This window comes from Bos javanicus, chromosome 19 (assembly GCF_032452875.1).
Source record: "Bos javanicus breed banteng chromosome 19, ARS-OSU_banteng_1.0, whole genome shotgun sequence".
Taxonomy (NCBI): Eukaryota; Metazoa; Chordata; class Mammalia; order Artiodactyla; family Bovidae; genus Bos; species Bos javanicus.
Window position 1 is genome coordinate 29,251,497 of NC_083886.1, and position 17,755 is coordinate 29,269,251.

Sequence of the window (17,755 nt, forward strand, 5' to 3'; positions counted from 1 at the left end):
ATTGATCCTCAACCCTCTGCCTTGCGAGTGGATATCCAAAAGAAGGTCTGGGAACCGTGATAGCAACCCCCTCCTCGCAACTGAGGTTCACACCAGGGTTCCTTGGCAGGCGAGGCCTGACTGAGGTGGGGCAAGCTTGGGAACCCGGGAGGAGGGCACGAGGCTGCCCGGTGGGGCCGCTTCATGTGGTGGCCGCAGACTGGCGGAAACCTAGCTCTGACCCAGAGTTGAGTAGCTATCCTGGCAGCCGGAAGAGGGCTCAACCTCTGATCCCAGGCACCGGGCTAAAAGACAAGACTTAGGCATTTTATTTTGTTTTTTTCGGCTTTTCTTTAGCGGGAAGGAGAGTAAGTGGGCAAGGGCGGCACCGGCGGTACCCAGGGACTTGGTACTACTTTACCTAAGGATTAGGCTCATGGATGTGACATAACAGCTCCTGTCCTACCTCTAGACCCAAAATGTATTAGGTGTGTCTAGTCTATACCTATATTTGTTAAATGGCTAGATGTAAGACATGGTAGGGAATTATCCACAGCCCTTTCCACACCTGGTCTCTGTTTAGGTCCTCTAAACCGGCCCAGCATCTCCCACCTACCCACCGTGCTCTTTCCAGCAGGAGTGGCCCCTCAGGAAGGAGACGACGGGTGTAAATGAGCTGCCTGTCCAGTGGGTTGTGACAAGACAAGCCTCAAGAGTGAAGAATGAGGCCCAGTGGCCCTGTTAGAGAAACCGTGGCGAAGGAATGAGGAGATGCGGAACAGCCGGGTTTATTCCGCACTGGTGCAGGCACAGCGGAGTCGGAGTCGCCTCCAGAGGCTGAGCACCTGGGCTTTGTTCTGGGTATCTTTTATATGGCGCGGGCTTATGGGTTCTAGTGACTTTCCCGCCTAAGCAGTTTGGCTGACACAACAAGCAAGCCCATTCACAGAAGCAGAGGTGGTGAGCAGCAATAAGCAGGCCAGTTTACCAAAGCAGAAGCGGTGAGCAGTGAGCATAGCAATAAATTTAAGCAACTATTTTAGTTTATTTTTTTTCTCTTCATTCCTCCCTCTTGATACTCAGGGTGCATCTGCAGCCTCAGAGAATATCATCATCTGCTCACTGCTGGTATCCTCTTATATGTAGTAATTGAGTGGTTATCTTTCTTTCAACACCTGTCTCTATGAAACTTTTTACAGTGCTGACTAGGAGGGGCATGAGACAAGGAATAAGCACGCATCCAGCGAGCATGACCATGACTACCCCGATAATTGTCTTAATTCCTCCTAGCCAAGAGAACCATCCTCCGAAGAGGCCGTTTATGTCCCATCCCTTCCAGTTCTGAACCGGGACATGGGCAGTCTTTCTGATATTTTTAGCTATGTCTGTTAAGGCCTTTCCGTTTAACTATCTCTTTAACTCCTTCCTTCCTAGCCTGGTTCTGTTTCCTGCCCCCATCTGACATCCCAGAATGAGTCTGTCGAGTCCAGCAGGCCATCTGTCTTGGGATCCATAGCACGTTTGGCCTTTCACACTGCAGGCTTTAATTATTCCCTTCCAGTAATGTTTCCCTTCCCTAGTGCATGGAGAGGCTGAACTACAACATGTGGCTGGTTAGTATGTATACTAAGTGAATTATTGGACCTGTTTCTCCTCATGGTAGATTCCATACATTCACAACCATCATCCTAACTCTCAGATGAGGAGGGGATTTTACAAATTAACAGAACTATAAGGCAAAAATACGCTGTTTTCATATTTAAGCTGATCACAGTAGGTGGAGACTCCAAAAAAAAAGAGCTATGAAGAGGTAGGCAAAGCAGAAGGAAAGTTTCTGAATGATAATCCACTCAAGGGGAGACACAGAGTAGAGTCCTATTTCAAATAAGTAGGAGGAATCCCAGTCCAATTAATAACCAGTACATCTGTTGTTCGCCAGTCCTGCCAGTTCCTCAAGCTTCAGCCATAACTTTGACTGACCAGTTTCCAGTGTGGCCAGAACAGGGCTTTGGGGTCATTGTTTCCTTCTTCGCAAGGTCAGGTGCAGGGGTTCCTCTGGATTGAGGGCTGCTTCCCACTTCCCTCGGCTATCGGTTGGGCCTGCAGGTTTGATTCTGGAGTGATGGATCCAAACATATATTCCTGCCACCTTGAGAGCAATAGGGGTGCTTAATATTACAGAATAGGGCCCTCTCCACATGTGTTTTAAAGGCTCTTTTCTCCAGTCCTTTACCCATACTTGGTCCCCTGGTTGGTGGAGATGTACTGTTATGCATAAGGATATGTGTAAAATTCTATATTACCTACTTACATATTTGAAAGATGGTGTGTCCTAACCCTTGCAGCTGCTTATGTAGTCCCTCAGTTCTCTGGCATCTCCCCTTAAGCTAACTAGCAGGGACCATAGTCCATACAAGATTTCAAGTGGTGAGAGTCCTAGCCCTGCCTGGGTTGAGCATCTCACCCTCAAGAGGGCCAAGGCTAACATGTCTACCCAAGGTAAGCTCATCTGACATAGTTTAGCTAGGGCTTGTTTGAGGGTTCAGTTAATGCGCTCTACTTTCCCTGAACTCTGGGGATGGTAAACAGTCTGCAATTTCCACTGGGTCTTCAAAGCCCTTGCCACCTGTTGTACTGTCTTGACTACAAATGTCAGTTCATTGTCCAACCCTATGGTCAGAGACATTCCATATCTGGGGACAATGTCTCTCAGGAGTGCCTTGGTTACTTCTCTCCCTTTTTCAACTCAGTTAGGAAAGGCCTCTACTCACCTCGAAAAGGTGCAGATAAAAACTAAAAGGTATCTGAGTCCTTGACTCAGAGTGATTTCAGTGAAGTCCACTTCCAAATCCTCAAATGGGGATAGTCCACAATGTTAGGTCCCTGCTGGCCTACTAGGCCTCTGGTGAGCTTTGTATTGTAAACAGGTTGCACATCGCTGGGAGACAGAAGAGCAGAGTGTGGGGAGGCGAGTGATGAGATAGTACCCGCCTAGCAAGGTCTCACTAAGAGTCGGACACGACTGAGCGACTTCACTTTCACTTTTCACTTTCATGCATTGGAGAAGGAAATGGCAACCCACTCCAGTGTTCTTGCCTGGAGAATCCCAGGGACGGGAAAGCCTGGTGGGCTGCCATCTGTGGGGTCGCACAGAGTCGGACACAACTGAACCGACTTAGCAGCAGCAGCAGCAGCAGCAAGGTCTCTAAGGCAGTCTTGCCCATATGGGTCAGTTCATGTTGTTGGTGGACCAGCTTGTAGGGTAGCTGCCCTGGAATATAGACTTGGTGGTCTTGTGTGATCCACCATCCCGTCTTGGCCTTGGTTCCCACTTCCGTTTTTATCCATTTCTCCTCTTTGGGAGAGTACCTGGGGGCAACTGATATTTCCTGGGCTAACAGGACTTTTGGTTTGTCTGGCGGCTGCCCTCAGGCAGCCTGCTTGGTGACTGCATTGGGTCCCACTGGGTCCCCCCTCTTCTGGTGACCTTTGCAGTGGATAACTGCTTCTTCCTTCAATCCCCATATTACCTCCAGGAGCTTCAAGATTTCAGCTTGGTTCTTGATCCCCTTTCCTTCTGCAGTAAGGAGTCCTCTTTCCTTTTATAAGGCTCCGTGAAAATGTAGAGTAGCGAAAGCATACCGTGAGTCTGTGTAGATGTTGACTCGCCAGTCTTGGCTGAGTTTCAACGCCCTGATTAATGCCCACAACTCCACTCTCTGCTCTGACCATTCTTGAGGAAGCGCCTCTACCTCTACCACTTCAGAGTCAGACGCCACGGCATACCTGGCCATCCTTTTCCTAGTCTCCATGAAGCTGCTACCATCAGTATATAGGATCAGGTCTGGGTTTTGGAGTGGTTTATCAGTCACGTCTGGTCTGCTAGAATATACTTCATCTAGTATTTCTAAGCAGCTGTGGTCCAAGGGCCCTGCTTCGTCTGGTAGGAAGGTAGCTGGGTTTAGAATTTGTACAACTTGCAGTTTTACTGGCGAACTTTCACATAGTAATCCTTGATACTGAGTCATCTGTGCATGTGTGAGCCAATGATGGCCTCTGTAATCTGACAGGGTTACAACTGAGTGTGGGACCTTAACATTGAAGTGTTGCCCCAGTCAGCTTCCCTCACCAGTAAGGTGTTGGCCGGTAGTGCTCAGAGGCAGGGTGGCCATCCGGCCGTGAATAAGTCAATTTGTTTAGACAGGTAGGCCACTGGCCTGTACCAAGATCCAAATTCTTAGGTTAGGACTCTCAAGGCCATTCTGCTCTTTTCATGAACAAAGATGTTGAACTCTCTGGTTGTATCAGGAAGTCCTACGGCTGGGGCCTCGGAAAGTTTGGCCTTAACTGTTTGAAACGCTGCCTCCTGGCTTGGTCCCACTTAAGGGGCGCCTTTTCTTCTCCTTTTAGAGCCTCATATAGGGGTCTGGCCAAGTCTGAAAATCCAGGGATCCATATCCTTCAGAACCTTGCTGCTCCCAGGAACTCACAGACCTTCTGCCGAGTGGTAGGGTTAGGGATGGGGCAAACTGCTTGCTTCCTTTCAGTTCTCCGCATCCGCTGGCCCTGCATGATGCTGCTGCTGCTGCTAAGTCACTTCAGTCGTGTCCGACTCTGTGCGACCCCAGAGACAGCAGCCCACCAGGCTTCCCTGTCCCTGGGATTCTCCAGGCAAGAACACTGGAGTGGGTTGCCATTTCCTTCTCCAATGCATGAAGGTGAAAAGTGAAAGTGAAGTTGCTCAGTCGTGTCCGACTCTAGCGACCCCATGGACCGCAGCCTACCCGGCTCCTCCGTACATGGGATTTTCTAGGCAAAAGTACTGGAGTGGGATGCCATTGCCTTCTCCGTGCATGATGCTAAAACCTAGATATTTGACTTGTCTTTTACAGATTTATGCCTTTTTCTTTGATACCTGGTACCCAGCTTCCATTAACAGGGAGAGGAGGGCCTTTGTTCCTTCTAGGCATTGAGCCTGTGTTGTGCTGGCCAGCAGAAGGTCATTGACATATTGCAGCAGGGCACAGCTTAAATCTTGTCCAGGAAATTTAGCCAAGTCAGCAGCCAAGTCTCCACTGAAGAGAGTAGGGGAGTTCTTGAAGCCCTGAGGAAGCCTTATCCAAGTGAGCTGTTCCTTGTTTCCTGTATGTGCATTTTCCCATTCAAAGGCAAATAGTGGTTGGCTGACAGGTGCGACACAGAGGTGGAAGAAGGCATCTTTTAAGTCCAAGCAGGAAAACCATTTGGTTGTGGAGGGGATCAGTCCTAGTAGGGTGTACGGATTAGGCACTGACAGGTGCAGAGTAATTGTTGACTCTTTTACAGCCCTTAGGTCCTTAACCAGATGGTAGTCGTGTGTCCCCAGCTTTCTTACAGGCAGCAATGGGGTGTTCCAGAGTGGCTGGCATTTTATCAGGAGTCTGTGTTGGAGTAGTCTGTCTAAATGAGCCTGGGTTCCCAGTTGGGCCTCTCAGGGAGTCAAATACTGTCACAGTTTTCCAGGCTGAGCTCCCAGTTTGAGATCAATCAGGATGGGGGTGTGATGTTTGCTAGGCCTGAGGGATTCTCCTCGGCCCAAACTAGTGGGTATCCAGTCTCTAATTCAGGAGGAATGGTCCTCTCTTCTGGAGGGGAGGAATACAGGCACCATTCTTCTCTCCATACTGCAAGAGTCATAATCAAAGATGAGGGCAGTCCTGTTTATTTTAGCTGGGCTGACCCTTTGGCAGAGAAGGAAGTTTGGGCCCCCATCTTGGCAAGCAGGTCTCTTCCCATCAAGGGGACAGGGCAGTCAGATAGGTAGAGGAATCCCAATACTACTTCATGGCCCCCTAATTGGCATCGTCAAGGACCACAGAAGGGCCTGTGGGTCTGAGCGCCTGTGGCCCCGATGATAGTGGTTTCCTTTCCCAAGAAGGGGGCTACTTGTTGAGTGACCACCAAATGTTCAGCACGGGCATCCACCATAAAGTCCACTGGATGGCCCCCTACTTGAATTCTGACCATAGGCTCTCGGGGGCCCAGTTGGAGAGAGCCTGGTCCTCTCTAGTCGGATTCTGCTCCAGCTAGCCTGATCAGATTAGCACTGGGTGGCTCGGGTTGATATTGGCTCGGCAGGCCTGCTGCTTTGGTTTTCTTCTCGGGGTGGCTGGGGCACTCATTCTTCCAATGTCCCTTCTCCTTGCAATAGGCACACTGATCGTGGCTGAGGGAGTTCCTCTTTCTCAGGTCTGGGCCTTTTGACTTATGAGGTGGCCCCGCTGGGGTGCAGGCTTTGAAAGGGCAGCTGCCAAGAGTGCAGCTTTTTGCTTCATCCTCTTTTCTGCTTCTTGCCATGCTGTTTGGTCACGATCAACAAACTTTGTTAGCTATTTCTAGCAGTTCTGTGGCATTTTTTTTCCTGTAAAAACCCTTCTAACTTCTGTAATTTCTTCCGGATGTCTGATTGGGCCTGTCCCACAAAGACCACATTTATCATCCGTTGGTTCTCAGGGGCTTCAGGATCAAAAGGGGTGAAGACCTCACATAACCTCTTGTAGAAGTCAGCCGGGCTTTCATCTGGTTTTTTGCAGCACCTCAGTGATCTTGGCCATGTTGGTAGGTTTCTTAGCCCTGGCTTTTACTCCCTATAGGAGGGCCTGTCGATACCTGTCCAGCCGGTTTTCTCCCTCCCTTGGTGTTGGGGTCTCAATGGGGCTCTTCTTCTGGGAAGGCCTCCCATACCAGTTCTCCACCTCTAATTGACCCCCTGGAGCCATTCCCGAGCCTCTGTCACGACTCGTTGGTGCTCCTCGGTGTTGAACAGGGTGAGGAGAAGCTGCCGACAGTCCACCCAGGTGGGGCGATGAGTCTGGAAAATAACTCTAGGAAATGGATCAGCACCTGAGGTTTTTCAGAGTATGAGGAGGGTATGATGCTTCCAGTTGAGAAGATCAGTCGTGGAAAATGGTTGGTGGTAGAAGACAGTTCTCCTCTCTTGTAGAGTCCCATCAGGGGCAATACACTGCAGTCTCTGGGTCTCTCTTAGAGGCATTTGAAGTGTTAGGGCAGCTGCCCCTTGAGCTGACCGGAGATGCCTGCTCACTGGCCCTGGGGTGGCTGGTCGTTGGGGCTTCAGGAGCATCAGGAGGAGGAGGTGAAACGGAAGAAGGTGGACTGTCTGCTAACTGCAGATCAGCCGCTCCAGGCAGGGGAGCTGTAGGAACGTAAGGTGGGGGCATTGGAGGCATGTCTTCAGCCTCGCCCTGGAGGATAGGCAGTTCCTTTTTCTGGCGTGAAGCCTTTTTTTCCGATTGAACCACAAGAACCTTACATTGCCCCTGACTTGTCATACAGAACCGAACCCAGGGAGGCCTTAGCTGGGCGATTTCTAATCATTGGTCAATATATGGAAATTGGTCTGAATGGCCAGGGTCTTAGGTCACAACTCTATATTGCTCGGACAGTGGGCACATCTAAAGTCCCCTGTGGGAACCATCCGACACCAAAGGAGGGCCACTCTAGGGTACAAAGAGTGCGCAGCTTTCCAGGGGTTAGTTTCACACCATATTCTCCAGAGAATCCTTTGTTAACATTTTTAATCATGCATTTTAAAACAGTAGGTTTTGAGGTCGAACTGCCCATTAAGTGAGAGTTCCCACCCTGTGGTGGTGCCCCACAATGAACAAAGGGAAACACTCACTTTTGTCTGCCTGGCCGCCCCCCTCGTGGAGATTTAGGCTCCTCTTAGCACTGACAGGTCAGTATAAGCCCCTGACTTGGACCAGCCTCAAAGGGAGAGTTTAGATCCCCCAGAGACTGGTGCTGCCCTAAGCTGTATGAGGTCACTGCGGAATCACAGGTTGGAACTCACTCAGGCTCTGTAGTCAAAGACGGTGGTGCACAGGCTCTCGTTCAACACAAGCACACATCCACTGCACACCAGGATTAACAGACCACCCGAGGGAATAAATCCTATTCTGAGTGACCCTCTGGTCACTGGGAGGTGATCAGGGTCCTCTTCTGCCATATGGAGGGTCCTGACTCGGGCAGATGTCCCCAGGGCACTCACCCATCTGACATCCTGTTCTGGAACCAGCTTCTGCTCTCCTGCCAAGTCTGTGCGGGAAGCGGCGTGGGCCATGGCCGATGCAGCCCGTGTGAGGGTCAGTTTAGTTTAGTCACTCAGTCGTGTCTGACTCTTTGCAACCCCATGGACTGCAGCACACCAGGCTTCCCTGTCCATCAGCAACTCCTGGAGCTTGCTCAAACTCATGTCCATCAAGTCGGTGATGCCATCCAGCCATATTATCTTCTGTTGTTCCCTTCTCCTCCTGCCTTTAATCTTTCCCAGCATTAGAGTCTTTTCCAGTGAGTCAGTTCTTCGAATCAGGTGGCCAAAGTATTGGAGCTTCAGCTTCAGCATCATTCCTTCCAGTGAATATTCAGGACTCATTGGTTTGATCTTCTTGCTGTCCAAAGGACTCTCAAGAGTCTTCTCTAACACTACAGTTCAAAAGCATCAATTATTTGGTGCTCAGCTGTCTTTATGGTCCAACTCTCACATTCATACATGACTATTGGAAAAACCAGTAGTTTTGACTAGATGGACCTTTGTTGGCAAAGTAATGTCTCTGCTTTTTAATATGCTCTCTAGGTTGGTCATAGTTTTTCTTCCAAGGAGCAAGTGTCTTTTAATTTCATGGCTGCAGTCACCATCTGCAGTGTGAGGGTCAGTCTCTGACAGCAGGTTGGCACCTGTCGGTCTGTCACAGGGCCAGTGATTCCTCTGGTTCCCTGACAAGGGTGGCACAAGGGACCAGCTCAGTTGTAGTTTCCTGGCCAATGCACCGCGGTGACGGAAAAAGACAAGCAACACTTGGAGATGGAGAGCAGCAGGGTTTATTCAGCACCTGTGCGGGCTCAGAGGTGTGGGCTCCAGAGTGCGGGCTTCCCGGTCCTAGTGACTTTCCCACCTAAGCAGTTTGGCTGACACATAGGCCGGTTCACAGAAGCAGAGGTGGTGAGCAGCCATAAGCAGGCCAGTTTACAGAAGCAGAAGTGGTGAGCAGTAAGCATAGCAGTAAACTTAAGCAACTATTTTAGTTTTTTTTTTCCTCTTCAGCCCAAAGGGGTGTCACTGCATTCCTGGAAGGGGGCAAAGGGGGCTGATGGCCATAGTCTCTGAGACAAACAGGAGCTTGCTTCTCCCCTCCCCAACCCAGGCTTCCCAGGGCCTGGGGTATGACAACCTCCCCGGAGCTGCACCCCACCCACTCCCAGCAGAAGCTTGGGACTGGCTGTGTCACCAGAGGTGTCATTTCCCAGCTGTCTGGGGGAGGTGAGTGAACCCCGGGAGTGTGTGTTGGGTGTGAGGACTCAGCAGATCTAAGATAAGATGTTCTCAACTCCCTCCCTGTCCCTGGTACAGCCACTTCCCTGGTCCTCAGACACTGACACGGAATGTCTGGGTGGCTCAGCCTCTGTGAAAAGGAAGAAAAGAGCAACTCCCCTGATGATCTCAGATGATGCTGTGGGAGGATAGCTCATGGTTTTTGGCTCTGCGACTACTCTACTTTTTAGTCAGAGAACAAAGATACCAAATTTCAGGCTTTTAGGTTCTGAAGCCACAGCTTCTGGGTCTCAGGTGAGGTTGAAAGGAGGTATAAACAGGCAGAACTCCCCACCCCCACCCAGCCTCAGCACCCTACCCTAGCAGGGGAGCAACTAGTGGAGGATTAGACAAGATGTTAGACACAGGTTTAGGGGTCATTCTCATTCCCGGACAGCCAAGTCCAGGGGATATGGAAGGGACAGAACTCAAATACACTGGGGGAGCCAAGGCCACTGAGTGTGGCTTGGAAAACTGGCACATTGCTCTTCCTGTTGGATTCTGGGGACAGCAGCAGCAGGATAGAAATGAGAGCGCATATGATCCACGGAGGCGGGGACCCAGGATGATTTATCAGGAGGAGAGGACTCTCATTGAGCAGCCCTCCCCACTCACCCCGTCTATGCTATGGTGCTAAGGTACTCCCCAAATTTAGATCAGTGGTGGAAGCAGGAGAAGAGGCGGGGTGGGGAGACTAAGTTCACCTGAAAATGACTAAGAGAATGTTTTCTGCAAGCAGGTAGAATGGAGACCCAGATACACTGAACCAAAAGAAAAATCAATATATTCGTATTAACTGAGATCTTAGCTTCTACATTCACCAGATCAATCTCCAGGCCCCACTCCCAGGGCTCATTCAAAAGATGTGGGAGGAGGCCCAGGGTCACTTCTAACAAGCACTTCCAATGGTTCTGATGTAGGCGACGTGAAGGAGACCTTTAATAAAGGTTTTCTTTTATGGCTTTTTCCTTTTCTAACAACTGACTTTGAAGTTGGGGTTGAAGGAGGCTGGGTCATTGTCCCACTGACTCATGAACTTGCTCCATCCACATGAGTCAAACCTGACCAAACTAGTAATTCATTTCAGACACCGTGTGTCCCTCAACACAGCGTGTACAGAAAAGGCCTTCTAATCTGGAGTAGGAGCAGCAGGCCTGAGGGAGCACTGCCTGGAGTGGGGACAAGGGCTTAGCACCATCGCTCTCACTATCAGCTCCTCAAACCTTGTGACCTCTGACTTTGCCCTCCAATCTGGAAGACTCGGGGCTGCCTGCCAATCCCTGGGTTCCTGGAGGGGAGGGAAACTGCCAAGTACCTACTGCCTGTGAGGAACTTCACGTAGATTAACCCCCCACCCAGTGTCTTTTTTTTTTTTTTTTGGTTAGGGTATAAAAATTTATTACACATATAGAATATTACCACTAACAAATGCAGACAGGCAAGGACACCACGGGACGGGATGGAGCACGGCTAGCTCTTTGGAAAGTGAACAGGTTGGGTGGCTTGGAGCTTCATGCCACGCAGGTTGGCCAGTCAGATGGGAAAGCACATGCCGGACTCCAGGGACGTCGGGGCGCCCAGTGACCACTCTGGGTGTCGGCGGCCTTCCCATCTGATCTGGGGCTTCGAAGGACGCCACACCCAGAAGCAAGGAACTGAAGCGAGGGGGCTTCCTAAGGTGGCCCAGGCTTGTCTCTGGAGTCACGGCAACGCCAGTGTCAGCAGTGTGTTTAACTGGATGATTTCCACAGACTACACACGACGCTTCTAACCATCACACTTCAGTGACGTACAAAACATTAAGTTACAGGCTGTGGGAAGAGAAGGCAGCACCTTCCGGTCCCAGTTGGTCTGAGGGGTGAGGGTCGGGGGAGGTTTCTTTTTAAACTGAGCCCCTCATTTCAATGTACAAAATAATTACTTTGATCGGTATTAAATTGTACTGAAAACAAAATGGACTAAAAAGCAAATACTACTCTATGTTGGGGTGAAAATGGGAGGAAAGAATGAGTCCTTCAAAGCAGGAGGGAGACAGCTGGGGAAGGTTCTGTGGCCGTGACCCTTGGCGGTCACTCATGCTGCTCCATTTTTACTTTTGGTGGTCTCAGAAAGGTCCAGTTTTTCTTCTCTTTCTTTCCTTTCGTATTGGCTTGGAATTTCGCCAGCTGTCCATGCAACCATCTCGACTTTCCTCAAAATTTTTCTGCCACTCCCTTTCTCGTTTGGCTTTTTCTTGAGCTTCAATCTCTTCCTCCCGTCGTCGCTTCCTTTCATGCATCTCTTTGGCTTCTCTCTCTTTCCTTTTAATTTCCAGCTCAGCAAAGAGTTTCATTGTCTGTTTGTATACTGCTTGTTTGAACAGCTCTGGGTCATCCTCCTCCACATTTGTAGGCTTTCCTTCCTTCTTTAATTGCTTTTTTCGCTCTTTCACAGTGTGTTCCACGTATTCTTTTCCTGCCTGAATTACATCCAGGGCCCTCTTCTTTTGTTCCTGATCCAGTAGCAACTTATAAGCTTTGTCCACAGCTTCAAAAGCCTTTTGTGCTCTGTCAGCATCATCTTGATTTTTGTCAGGATGCACCAGTATGGATAACTGCCGAAACCTCTTTTTTATTTCTTCATCTGTCACTTCAGGATCTATCTGAAGAACCTCAAACGGGTTCAAATTGAAGTAGGAGGAACCAGGACGAGTCAATCTTTCAATCTGATTTTTGGATGTTAGAACTGAATCTCTCTTCTCTATTTGTCTCACCTCACTGTAGAAGGTCATAAATGCTTCCTCCGTGCTGCCTCCTCCACCCGAAGCCCCGCTATCTCCTGGAGCCGCCATTTCCCCGGTCCAGCAACCACCGCCCCCAGTGTCTTAATTACACAAATAATGTGACTCCATTCTCCTCAAAAAAATATTAGAACACTAGACATAAAGCTGAGGTCCTCTTGAATATCCCCCACTTTGTCTTTTTATTTTACTTTCTGGCAGTGTTCATGTATTCCTCCTTTTGGGAAAATAAGTTTTCTTGTTTTATATTTTTTTCTACTATTCTATATCCTTAAATATAGATGTTGATTATCTTTTTAAAAAATTTCCAAAATGCAAGATCCTCTCACATCTCTTTGTATCTATCTTTTAAAAATTCAGCATTATATTGTAAACTAAGAAATTGGTAACATTCAAAATTTAAAAGGTACAAAAGAATGTATAGCAAACCTTTGTCCTGAGCCATGCAAGACCCCTACTCCATATAGCTGCTATCTCCAGTCTTATAAATCCTCTAAAATGGTCAGTGCAGAGACAAACATAGACAGAGACATAGATACTTATTTCCTCTTGAAAAATACAAATGGTATCAGACTATATGCATTGAGTTTCCCTGCAGTTTTCCAATTATAGACATTTTTTTTTCCCTCTTGTGCTCCCTAGTATCTCTGTTTTTTCCAGACTTCTTGGTAGGCTTTCTTAATACATGGGGGAAATATATGGGAGGAATCTCTCTTTTATTTTGGAGGCTTTTTTTAAATGTCTGCTTGTCCTTGGTTCTCTTGTTAATATTTAATAGGGAGCCACCAAGAAGCAGAGTGGAAGATCTGTGTGTGTGTGTGTGTGTGCACGTGCAGGGGAAGGGCACTCATTGACTGGGCTTTGCTGTACCACAGTGGAAGCCTTTTCATGCAGACTCCCAAATGTTAACAAGTGACAGACTTTCTCTGGGGTCATTCAGTTTTCTGAGAGGAAAACATCCCCCATTCTCTGTCTCTGCCGTGTGTGTGTGTGTGTGTGTGTGTGTGGCGGGGGTGGGGTGGGTTTGAGGACAGTTCCTATTTCTAGCCTCAAGCCTCACCCCTGTGGTGCTTGGGGTCCCCAAGTCCAAAGCCTCCCCCAAAGTGAGCAGGTGGAGGGGCAGTGTTCGTGACTCAGATGTGAGAGGATAAAGGAGACCAGAGTGTCTCAATACGCTGAACACAGGCTCTCAGCCCCCTCTGTGTTCAGCCAGGCCCTGACCCGGAGTCTGGGGACCTCCAGGATCTTCTGGCATCATGTCCTATTTGGTCTGGGTCTGTCAACACCCTTAGTCCACTGTCCAGCCTCCAAAGCCTTGTTGAAATCTTTTAATCCACTGTTTCTTTAGTCCTTGTAGACATATGCCTGTCTGACTCCCGTCATCCACTTAAGTTATGGAAGGCGCAGAAGACAAATGCTCATGGCCAATCTTCCATGCCTATAAGTCTCACCACAGTTTCTTTAACTAGTTCCCTCAAGGACCAGCTGTGGATTTTCTTTTCTTTTGGCTACCAGTGGGAGAACGTGATCTTAGCTCCCTGACCAGGGATCCAGCCGGGGTCCTCTGCACTGGGAGTGTGGAGTCTTCACCCTAGACCACCAGGTAAGTCCAAGGACTGGCTTTTAGGTGGTTACCAATTCTGTCACTGTTACAACAGTGCTTTTAGGAACATTGTTGTAAATACCTCCCATGACCAATCAGCCCACAGGTCAATCCTGTGACGTAGGCACGGTTTTTTTTTTTTTTCCTTTTTTTTTTTTTTAACTAGGGCCCCACGCCATGTGGGTTCTTAGTTCCCCATCCAGGGATTGGACCCATATCCCCTGCATTGGAAGTGCAGAGTCTTAACCACTGGATCACCAGGAAAATCCCAAAGTAGATATTGTCTTGATTTTACATCTGGAGACACCTAGGGTCAGAGAAATGCCTTGATAGGGTCTTTTTTAAAGTTGGTTAGTCAACTTTTTTTATATATATATAGAATATCTTAAAAATTTTTTGTATAAAACATAATAAAGTGATGTCTTTTAAATCTGTGTAGTTCTCCCTGCTCTGCGCAGAAACCAGACAGGCAAGTAGATAATGAATGACAGTGAAGCATGGTCTCAGTGAGGAGTGTTTCAAAGGAGAACCCAGCACGGCAGGCCTGAGAGGCCTCCTGATCCCAAACTCTCATTCTGCAACCTTCCATTCATTAGAAATTCACTGGGGTTAGCAAGCTCCTCTATCAAACACTTGCTGAATTGAGTCAGCTGATCTGACCTGATAGCCAGGAGTCTCGGGTTCTGGTCCTATCTCTCTGTCTGAGTGATGTCCTCAAGAAAGCTGCTTTCTCCTCGGGCCTCATTTTCCTCGTTTATTAAATGAGGACTCTTTCACTCTACTATGCCAGGCACTATGCTGGCACCTAGAGCTACACTAGTATATAAGAAAAGAGTTCATGAGAACACAGCATGGGAAGTTCCCTGGTGGTCCAATGGTTAGGAGTCTGCTCATTCACTGCTGAGGGTGCACATTCAATCCCTGGTCTGGGAACTAAAATCCCACAAGCCATGAAGCACAGCAAAAAAAAAGAAAGAAAGAAATGTTTGTCGATTACACCTTAATAAAACTAAAGGGAAAAAAAGAAGCACCCACCGGGATTTTTGACGGATGTAATGAGCAAGTGATCAAGACACTTGCCAACACAGCTCAGACAGATTTAAACCAGAAAGGAGACTCTGAGGGCTCACATGACTGGAGAGTGACTGGAAACAGCAGGATCCAGGTGCTTATATGATGTCATCGGTGATTGGTTTCTCCATGTCCAGCCCTGCTGGCCTCTGCCTTAGCTTCATTTCCAGACAGGGAACAGAAGCAGCTGCAGGCTCACAATCTTTTAAAATACTAGGTTTTTTTTTTTTTTTTAATGAATATGGTTCAAAAGAGCAGATGGAGAAAGTCTCTCTCCCACCCTTTTTCCCAGTCCCCCAGCTTCCACCACTCAGGCACCAGTCCTCCCAGTAGTTGTCTCCTTCCAGATGCTCTGTGCATATTGCTTTCCGTTTTTTCTTTTTTTCCTTTGTTTTTCCTTTTTTAACACAAATGGAAGACCACTACACGAACTGTTCTGCAACTAGCTTTTGTCACTTAAGTATCTTGGAGATTGCTCCAGAACCATGTATAAAGTTTACTTTGCTCCTGGCTGCACAGTATTTCATGGTTATGTAATGATACCAATCCCCTGTTGACAGACATTCGTTTCCAATCTTTTGCCAATACAAGCAAAGCTGCAAGGAATAATATATACATTCCGATTCTACCTGTGTGCAATGTGACGGGCTAGTTTCTAGATGTGAAAATCCTAGGTCAAAGGGTAGGTCTTGGTCTTTGTAGACCTACAAAGGGTAAATCCTAAGTTTTTTGATGGTGATTTTGATGGAATATTGGCAAATTGATCTCAGGTAGATGTGTTATTTTTTTTTAAAAAATGAAAGGTTTATTCAGGGATCTATACACTCATTACACAGAGTGTGGGCCATCTCAGAAGGTGAGAGGCACCAGGGTATGGGGTTGTGTTACCAATTGTTACTCTCACCAACAAACAGATGAGGCCTGTTTACTTAAAGCCAATACCCTCTTCAGCTCTATGAAATTGTTTTGGTCATTGATGACGTAAGTTAAGCATGATCTGCATTTCTCGTGTGGTGAATAAAGTCAGCTATCTCTTCAAATACTTGAGAGTTCTTTGTCTTTCCTTTTCTGTGAAATGTCTACCTAATTTTTTGTACATTTTTATTGAGTTGTTATTTTTCTTATAGATTTGTAGGACATTTTTATGTATCAAATTTAGCCCTTTCTAATATGAGTTATAAATATCTTCCTTTAGACTGTCATTTACCTTTTAACTTTAGCTTATTTTTTTACCATACATACTTTTAACATTTTAAGTATGTATTTAAACATATCAATATTTTATGACTCTTGAATTTTGTTGAAGTCTTCTTCACTCCAAACTATTTACTTCTGTGGTATTCTTACCAAAAATGCGTAACCTCAGTCTAACCATGAGAACACACTGGAAAAATCCAAACTGAGGGGCAGTCTGCAAAGTAACTCAATAGTACTCTACAGATGTGTCAAGGTCATGAGAGGGAAACAAACAAACAAAAAACCAAAGGACTGTCTCAGATTGGAAAAGCCTAAGGAGACATGCGGAGAAGGCAATGGCACCCCACTCCAGTACTCTTGCCTGGAAAATCCATGGACGGAGGAGCCTGGAAGGCTGCAGTCCATGGGGTCGCTAGGAGCCGGACACAACTGAGCGACTTCACTTTCACTTTTCACTTTCATGCACTGGAGAAGGAAATGGCAACCCACTTCAGTGTTCTTGCCTGGAGAATCCCAGGGATGGGGGAGCCTGGTGGGCTGCCATCTATGGGGTCCCACAGAGTCGGACACAACTGAAGTGACTTAGCATAGCATAGCAAGGAGACATGACAACTAAATGCAATGTGAAATTCTGGATTACACCCAGAATCAGAAAAAAAAAAAAAAAAGCATCAATAGGAAAACTGGAAAAACTCAAATAAGACTTGCGGATTAGTTACTAGTATTGTATCAACACTAACTTCCTTGTTCCATAATTCTAACCAGAGCTATGCAAAATGTCAATATTTGGAGAAGTTGGGTGAAGGATATATGGGAAATTTGTACAATTTTTGAAGGTTTTCCGTGATCTAAAGTTATTTAAAATAAAAAGGTTAGAAATGTCAAAGTTTCTTTAAGTGCTTTTGTGGTTTTATTTTTCAAACTGTAACCTTTGATCTATCATTCATATTGGTATAAGGTATTGATCCATATTTTCCCCAAAAGGCTACTCAGTTCTTATAAACTCTTTTTTCCTTGCCTTTTACTTTTTCTGCACTGGGTTTTGGTGTGGCATGTGAGCTTTTCTCTAGTTGCCAGCATGGGCCTAGTTTTGCCCTGCAGCACGTGGGATCTTAGATCCAGCACTAAGGGGATGGAACCAGCATCCCCCTGCCTTAGAAGGTGGATTCTCAACCACTGAACCATAAGGGAAATCCCTAATAAACTTTATTGACTAATCCTTTTCCACACTGATCTTTTTTTTTTTTTAAGTTGTAAAAAATACATAACATAAAACTTACCATCTTAAACATTTTTTTAAGGAATTTTTTTAAAGTTTTTTTTTAGTTTGGACCATTTTCAAAGTCATTGAATATGTTACAATATTGCTTCTGTTTTATGTTTTGGTTTTTTGGCCACAAGACAGGTGGGATCTTAGCTCCCTGACCAGGGGTCAAACCCATACCCCTGCATTGGAAAGCCAAGTCTTAACCACAGGACTGCTAGGGAAGACCCCATTTTAACCATCTTTAACTGTTTAATTTGGTAGGGTTAAGTATATTCATATCATCATACAACCAATCTCCAGAACACTTATTACCTTCTGAAACTGAAACACTACTCACTAAACAACTCATTTTCCTCACCTCCCTCCCCCCTCACCCACCACAACCTTGGCAAGCACCATTCTATTACATTCCATCCCTCTGCTGCTGCTGCTGCTGCTAAGTCGCTTCAGTCGTGTCCGACTCTATGCAACCCCATAGATGGCAGCCCA

At 47.1% G+C, this 17,755-nt stretch overlaps 1 protein-coding gene across 1 annotated transcript; it reads right to left on the bottom strand.

Moving 5' to 3' along the window:
* Nucleotides 1–8,172: 8,172 nt before the first annotated feature.
* Nucleotides 8,173–12,337, bottom strand: LOC133231428 (dnaJ homolog subfamily C member 8-like). The gene has a single exon (XM_061389722.1). The coding sequence runs from the start codon at nucleotides 12,177–12,179 to the stop codon at nucleotides 11,454–11,456; it is 726 nt and encodes a 241-aa protein (XP_061245706.1). The 5' UTR covers nucleotides 12,180–12,337; the 3' UTR covers nucleotides 8,173–11,453.
* Between the last annotated feature and the right edge of the window lie 5,418 nt (nucleotides 12,338–17,755).

What these genes read in the sequence shown, in the direction of transcription:
- LOC133231428 (XM_061389722.1), bottom strand. Translation starts at nt 12,179, where the DNA reads ATGGCGGCTCCAGGAGATAGCGGGGCTTCGGGTGGAGGAGGCAGCACG.